This window comes from Zea mays, chromosome 8 (assembly GCF_902167145.1).
Source record: "Zea mays cultivar B73 chromosome 8, Zm-B73-REFERENCE-NAM-5.0, whole genome shotgun sequence".
NCBI lineage: Eukaryota > Viridiplantae > Streptophyta > Magnoliopsida > Poales > Poaceae > Zea > Zea mays.
The window spans coordinates 259,119-267,139 of record NC_050103.1 but is presented as its reverse complement, the minus strand read 5'-3'; the positions used below and the strand labels follow the sequence as shown (position 1 = coordinate 267,139).

General features: G+C 42.9%; 1 protein-coding gene across 1 annotated transcript; it reads right to left on the bottom strand.

Moving 5' to 3' along the window:
- Window positions 1–859: 859 nt before the first annotated feature.
- On the bottom strand, window positions 860–3,420 carry LOC100273199 (uncharacterized). Its single transcript, NM_001147643.1, has 4 exons — window positions 2,939–3,420; window positions 2,036–2,230; window positions 1,701–1,936; window positions 860–1,600 (listed from the first exon to the last, which is right to left on the bottom strand). The coding sequence occupies exons 1-4, from the start codon at window positions 3,116–3,118 to the stop codon at window positions 1,021–1,023; spliced, it is 1,191 nt and encodes a 396-aa protein (NP_001141115.1). The 5' UTR covers window positions 3,119–3,420; the 3' UTR covers window positions 860–1,020.
- Window positions 3,421–8,021: the final 4,601 nt, after the last annotated feature.

Sequence of the window (8,021 nt, the reverse complement as noted above, 5' to 3'; positions counted from 1 at the left end):
AAACTTAGCTCTGGACCTCAGTTTTCAAAACTGCGGTATTATAAACTACGGTATTGTCATAACTAAAGTATAGTATAGTATTTCAAAAACTGTAGTTTTCAAAAACTTTGTTCCCAAACAGGGCCTAAGAGTTAGAAGATCGCTTAAGCTCTTAAGCGACATAGCTTTTGTCGCTGTATATGGTGCAAGTTTACTTGATTAGCTTATTATCTATGCTTATATGCAAATTGTTATATGCATATATATAGATCATATGGTATTTTTTTCGTCTTATAGTATTGATTAATTGCTCCCCTATTAGTATTACTCTAATCCAGGCTCTGCCCCTGCCTAAGTTGCATAAGTGTTTACGGGTAGGGATAACAACACTTCAATCAAAACCGTAGATGCATATAAGAAAGTTTGGTTTTATTGTAGGAGAAGACGCTCCTGGAAGGCCGACCGAAGTTGATTTTGACGGTCTTCACGTCGGTTTCCTTATGGCTCAGAGTGGTTTTGGTGGTGGAATGGTTTCTATGGTTGTTTGTGGCTGGCTGGCTGGCTGGTCAACCTGAAATTGACGGGATTGGGGCACCGAGGCTATGTAATCGTTGATGAGGTCAGCCGGTGTTACTGTTGCTCTCCCGATTGAGCCGGATTTATTCTCCCTGTTCTATTATGGTCAAACAACGCGGCGGCGCTGGATTATTTGTTCCTTCTCGTTGACGGCAACCAGCCAGATGAGTTTGATAAAATCTTCATCGCATCAGGCAAGGCAACGGTGGTAGCGAACTAGAGTAGTTATTCTCTCTGCCAAACTGAGCCGAACCGAGCAACAATGGTAATGGTATGTACATCCCACAAAAGTACAAAACGGTGTGAAACAAAAGCGGCAGCGGCGGTGGGGGGAACTCTCTCTCAGCTACAAAATTGCTGGCCGTGTAAGCACAGCCGTACTAGACGGAACACCATCAGCGCCAATATTTACACAGCCACAGCACAGAAACACAGGCTGGCGCTGGCCTCTACAGATAGAAGCGTCTACTGGTCAGACTCGAGCCATCTCCTCAGCTTGCAGAGTGCCTCTGGCGACAAGCTCTTGCGGCACCTGATCCTTCCAGCCGGCACCTGCTCCGAGGGCGTAGCCGAGCCCCCGGCGAGGTCGGGGACAAAGCAGACAACGATCACGGTGAGGTTGTCGAAGGTCTCGAGCCTCTTCGCCTCCATGGCGAGCTCCTGGGCACTCCGCCCGGGGTCATCGTGCCTCCGGAGGCCCTTGCGGACCGTGCTCACCGCGTGCTGGCTGCTCATCACATCCCATATCCCATCGCAGCCGATGATGAGGAACTCGTCGTCTTCCGTCAGGGTGGTCCAGTGGATCTCTGGCTCTGCGATAAGGGGCGACGGAGAGCCTTGGGGCAGCTTCATGTCCCAGTCCCCTAAAGCCCGGGTCACAGAGAGTACGCCGTTGAGGTACCCATCTTCGATGTATCCACCGCACTCGATAACCCTTTGACGCTCTGCGTCGTATGTCGGCCTGTGATCCTTTGACACCTCCACCGCTGTCCCTTTCCTACACAGGACGGCGCGGCAGTCCCCAGCGTTTGCTACCAACAGTTGCCTGCAAGATAGGAACCAAAGATTAGATTGGTTTTTATCACATCACAGCACTGAAACAACCATTATGATCTGTAGAGAACTGGGTTCTGTTTTTAAATTACCTCCCAAGGACCAATGCTGTCAGCGCTGTGGTGCCAGAAGAACGGTTGATGACTGAATCATCAGCAAGTGCAAGGTCAGCCCGCAAGAAAGCTCTGCGGACCGAATCCTCAACAGATTCAGCAAATATTTTATCCTCTTGTGATGCTTGAGGGAAGTCAGCATCTTCAAAGAACAACCTCATTGCATGTGTTTTCATGTAGGCTGCTGCATCTGAACCCCCATGACCGTCAAACACCTAAATAGATGTTAAAAGAACAACCAATTCAATAGGGTTCAGAAACTCAGATTATAAATTTATGATCGTAATAAGCCTAACATCATTCAAAGTACATACCCCGTAGAACGCGCTAGGCGCAGAGACCATCAACAGTGAGCCAAGATGACCAGAAAGATCATCAATTCTAATATGCTCATCTTCCATGAACCGCCTAGGTCCAATATCAGCAAAGCTACCAGATCGAATGATAGGGACAAACTGCAGTTGTTCTGCAGATACACTACTCCCAGCATTAGAAGATCTCTTCAACTCCTGCGCCAAGCAGAAAATTGTTAGCTATGCTGCCGTCTTGTAGTTATATACATAATGCGACAAGCCTAAAATTTGGTTCTCTGATATGTGTAGTTAACACAACATCATAAAAGTTCTGTTTTTTTTAAAATTATGATCCGCCAACTATGACACTGTTAGCTATGCTGCTGTCTTGTAGTCATATACATAATGTGATAAACCTAAATTTTGGTTATCTGATATGTGTAGTTAACACAAAACACATCCTAAAGTTATCTTTTGTTTTTTTAATTATGATCCACCCAACTATGACATATTCAATTGACCAAACAACTATTCTTTTTCTTTCTGAATGATAACAATCAATTGATTAGGCAGCACAATAAACCAATTCCGAAGACCAAGCCAGCAAATACGTCATGAGATGGCGAATTAGACAGCTTCAGCAATAATTTTAGGAGAAGGCTATGTGCTAAGCATTTAAAATATGCAACTTATCAATATGTATCCTACACAAATGGATATGAACAAACAGAAACAGCAACCAAAAATAATAATAAAAGGAAAGAAAACCCTGTCCCTGGAAATTTAAGTTAATTCATGCAATTCACTATATTATCGACTTGTCGTACTCAAGAAATCAGAGCAAATAATACTCTTTGTGTGGTCCAAGTAAAATTTGACTAAACCGCAACAATAATCCAATAGAAGCTGAAACCGAAAACTCACCAGATCGGGCACCTCTACGGCAACCTCCAACAGCGCCTTCGGCGACGTCGCTGGCTGCACCTGCCCAGGCGCCACGGCAACCACCTCCTCCATGACATCGACGCTCTTAACGACGCACCGGTGGAGCGGCGGCTCCAGCAGCGGCACGACCTGATGCATGACCTCAGCCCCGGCTCCCATCTCCGCCTCTAATCCGCTGAACAACCGATTTTTTCCCAACAAGAAATCCTCCCAAAAATCACTCGCTTTTTTCGCACCCTGTGACCACAAGAACTCCCGATCCGATTCCAACTCTCTTCTTGGCCTCAAAATTCCTCCACCGCAAACAGATCGATCCGAGCACCGGCGGCTAATCTCGACGAGAAGCGCGCAAATCTCCTAAAGGAGCGGCCTTTCGACAATCAAAGAAAAAGAGGACCCGAAAGAAACTCTCCCCTCTTTTTTTTTCGTGTTCTTAAGAAAACGCAACACGGAGCACTGACCTGACCCGATCCGAACAAGAAAGAAGTGGCGGAGAAGCAGAGAGGTGTTTATTATTTATTCGCGCGTGGGGTAAGACGCGAGAGGACGGCGGCTGCCGGTGGGCGACGCGGCTCTGTGACCGGCAGGTGGCTGTTGCGGGGGCGGAGCCTAGGTACCGTGCGCGGGCAGGAGTACAGGGCTACCGCCACGCGTGCGCGGGGGGAGGGTGGTCGCCGGCCTCGTTTTGGCTAGGGCAGAATAAGCGATGATGCGTGCTTTTCACACCTTTGGCGTGTGGGAAACGGAGACCAGAGAGCCCGTTTTGGTTTTCCTTTTATCAATTATTACTAACAATAAAACAACATATAGATTATTTATCTGAATTTCCAGAGAGCCCGTTTTAGGAAACTTAGTTTCTTAGTAATTTCCAGGTTCATTATCTGAATTTGACGGAATTACATGGACTAGTGGATGTTGTTTTGATAGTTATTTAGGCAGCCATTGAAATTGAATGTACTAGAGCTAATAGCTAATGGTTAAAAATTTGATAGCGGAATTAACTAGATAACTATTAGGTGTTGTTTGTATCCTTCGTTTTAAAGGAATTGGAACTTACTTAATATGGTAGCATATTTAGTTTGGAATTTAACATTCCACCACTTTCCATAGTTTAGATATAAGTCTATCTCAAATTCCTTAACCTATGTTTGGACAGTTCTCTCACGCAATTTGGCTAAATTTTTTATGGTCTTTATTTTATTTTGAGAAATGATGTGGCATAAACACCGTCTAGTTATGCCTTGAATAGAGAGGATTATTAGAAAACTGGTATCACGAAAGGTCATTAGCTAGCACAATAATGTCTTCATCCATTAGTTGTACACTAATACCCTCTTGTGCGAATACAATGCCCTCAATATCATAGAAACACTATTTTAAGTTTCAAAGGTGATCTATTGTTTTGAATTCTTTATATTCCAACTTTTTATCAACTGTATGGTGGAAAATGGTGCCATATAACCTTGTTTGGACATAAACATCGTCTAAGGTATGCCTTGAATAGAGGAGATTATAGGAAACCTGGTATCACGAAAGGTCATTAGCTTGCCCAATAAAGTCTTCATCCACTAGTTGTACTCTAATACCCTCTCGTGCGAATACAGTGCCCCCAAAATCATAGAAACGTCATTTGTGGTTTAAAGGTGATCTATTGCTTTGAATTTTTTATATTCCAACTTTTTAGCAACTACATGGTGGAAAAAGGTGCCATAAAACCTTAACTTATGTTTGGATAGTTCTCTCACACAATTTGGCTAAATTTCCCATGGTCTTTATTTTATTTTGAGAAACGATGTGGCATACTGATGTATGGTGTTTTACTGGAGTGGACATAAACACCATCTAGGTATGTCTTGAATAGAGCGGATTATTGGAAACCTAGTATCACAAAAAAGTCATAAGCTAGCCCAATAACGTCTTCATCCAATAGTTGCACTCTAATACCCTCTCTTGCGAATAAAGTGCCCCCAAAATCATAGAAACGTCATTTGTGGTTTAAAAGGTGATTTATTGTTTTGAATTCTTTAGATTCCAACTTTTTAGCAACTGTATGGTGGAAATATATGCCTTACAACCTTAACCTATGTTTGGACAGTTCTCTCACTCAATTTGGCTAAATTTTCCATGGCCATTGTTTTATTTTGAGAAACGATGTGGCATAATGATGTGTGGTGTTTTACTTGAGTGGACATAAACACCATGTAGGTATGTCTTAAATAGAGGGGATTATAGGAAACCTGGTATCACAAAATGTCATTAGCTAGCCCAATAATGTCTTCATCCACTAGTTGTACTCTAATACCCTCTCGTGTGAATACAATGCCCCAATATCATAGAAACGTCATTTGAGGTTTAAAAGGTGATATATTGTTTTGAATTCTTTATACTCCACCTTTTTAGCAAATGTATGGTGGAAAAAGGTGCCTTACAACCTTAATCTATGTTTGGACAGTTTTCTCATGCAATTTGGCTAAATTTTCCATGGTCTTTATTTTCTTTTGAGAAACGATGTGGCATGTTGATGTGTGGTGTTTTACTTGACTAGACATAAACACCGTCTAGGTGTGCCTTGAATAGAGTGGATTATAGGAAACCTGGTTTCACAAAATGTCTTTAGCTAGCCCAATGATGTCTTCATCCTCTAGTTGTACTCTAATACTGAAAGTAGCCTAGAGGGGGGTGAATAGGCTACACCTGAAATTTTTCACTAAAAACTTCGAGATAGTGTTAAATTCAAGTTGCACTGGTGCAAACTGATTCAGTTGATTTTGTTTACAGTTGAACAAGTTTAAACCTGCTCAACTTAGATTAGATAAATAGTTAAACAAGTGTGACAAAGTAATGAGAGATTCTTGCTTAAGACTTGCCCTAGAGAAAATCCACTCAAATGGGTGACAAATCGATGCGAATTGGTTTCACCTGATTTGCACATAATATAATCAAATATGAACTAACCAACAATTTAAAGCACTTTCTAAGAGCACACCAAGAACACACTATTTAACCTGAGGTTTGGCAACCACCACAAAGGGCCGGGTCTTTTCCAACCCTAATCCTCCACAAGCCGACCACCTAGGTCAAGGCAATCTCTTCTCAACTTAGCTCAACGAGCGGGTGATACAAACTTCTTGGGGTCGTTCACAAATTTGGAGACTCCCAAGCAACCTCTATCCGTCAAGGAACTCAAGGTTCCAAGAGTAACAAATCCGCACAAGATTCAAGTTTGCGATGAGCTCGAGAGATGAAAAGAAAGGGAGAATCGAGATGAAATCAACAACGAGTTAGACCGATTTCACCTCACACCAAGGGTCCTTCAATCAATTGAAGGAGATGCGATTTTGGGTGTGAGAGGTGGATTGAATGCTCTTGTTTGAGAGTTGGTCAGCCAAGAATTCATGGAGAGGGCAGAAGTGAATGAAGAGAGAGAGAGTGTGAGGGGTATATAAAGGAGCCCCCAAAAGCTGGTGGCCGTTGGGGAATCCTGACTAAAAATCGGTTGAACCAGTTTCCACTAGAGTGGTTCTCGGTTCACTGGCTGACTCAGCCGGAGAGTGGATCGGTTCCAAATCCGGTTGAACCAGCCCAAAATTGGTTGAACCGATTTTCCAACAGTCTGCACACGACTTTTTCTGACAGGACTGACTAGCAGACTAGCAGGTCAGAAAGTGGCACAGTGAACAATGCAAAAACCGGTTGAGCCGGTTTTTAGTTCGGTTGAACCGGTTTTGAAACTGGCTAACAGATTTTTAGAAAACTGAAGAGAACCATGGGGAAATCTTAGTGGGAATTGAAAGTGGTTTTTCCAAGAGCATTCATGATCTAGTAAAATATTTTCTTAGAGGATTTGAAAAGGTTTGGACTGAGCCCATCGCACTTACTTACTCAACTATTGTGGATCCCTCTTAATTGAACGATGATTCCTATGACTCAAGAATTGTAAAGAGTAAATTGTCGTTGTTCCCAAGCACTTGAAGCACGCTATATGATGTAGAATTTTAATCCACTGTGCTTTTACATTTGTGTACATATATGATATGTGCTTCTCCTGTCTGTAGAATAACTGTATACATACTAGGAGCAAACTTGTTAGAAACTCTATTTGTTTTGTCATTTAATCACCAAAACCCTCAGTCGGGGTTGATTGCACTTACAGTCTCCCCTTTTTGGTGATTGATGCCAAAACAAGCTGGTGTAGAGATAAAAACAAAATCACTGGCGAGATTGTAAATGCTAGTGTATGTGTGGCTCCCCCTAAATATGTGCATGAGTTTTGTGATCTTCATATTGACTTGATATGTCAATTATGCAACATATTTGGAGAAAGTGAATAGCCAACACATTACACAATTATTGTGGGATGCAACAATATTATATAAGATATGATGATGTAAAAAGACATACTCTAACAATTTCATCATTGCATAGCATAAAATATATGATGGAACTAGCTATTACAATAATGATCATCATCACATAGTATTGTTCATGGCCCTGAGCCATCATCACAAGCATAGACAAATGCTAGAGTTATTACAGACCATAGTGTTCATTACATAAATAAAAGTGTTTAGCCCCAGGGGCTACCAAGCCATCAACCCTTCTCCCCCATTTTGGCAACGAGCACCAAAAAACAGGAGAAGAGAAACAACCACAAATCACCAGGAAGGGGATGGATCAAAGAATCGCGACGCTAGATTGACTGCAAAATTTTCCACCCCAGGGTTAGCTGGGGGAGGAGTGGTGCCTGAAGGATCCTAGGGGGGAGGATAGGATGAAGATGGACCCGGATCCCCCTGGTGGGGAGGCGGGACAAACTGATCCCTGTCATCAAAGAATTCTTCTTCTTCAGCTTCTTCATCTTCAGCCGTCATGAAAGGAACTCCATAAGTTTGTTGATGCCATTCATTTATTTCTGGCGGAGGTGCATGGAGGGGCACGTCAGGCGAGCGGGGAGCAAAAGGGATACCCATAGATGTAGCCTGACGAGGGAGATTGTCATCAGTCTCCCATTGTCGCCTGGCCAGCTCATGAACATTAGAAGAAATATTCCTGCACATGGAGA

Coding starts and splice junctions, on each gene's coding strand:
- LOC100273199 (NM_001147643.1), bottom strand. CDS start 3,118: ATGGGAGCCGGGGCTGAGGTCATGCATCAGGTCGTGCCGCTGCTGGAG. Junction 1,937..2,035: donor CGCCTAGCGCGTTCTACGGG/GTATGTACTTTG, acceptor ACATCTATTTAG/GTGTTTGACGGTCATGGGGG. Junction 1,601..1,700: donor ACAGCATTGGTCCTTGGGAG/GTAATTTAAAAA, acceptor CCTATCTTGCAG/GCAACTGTTGGTAGCAAACG.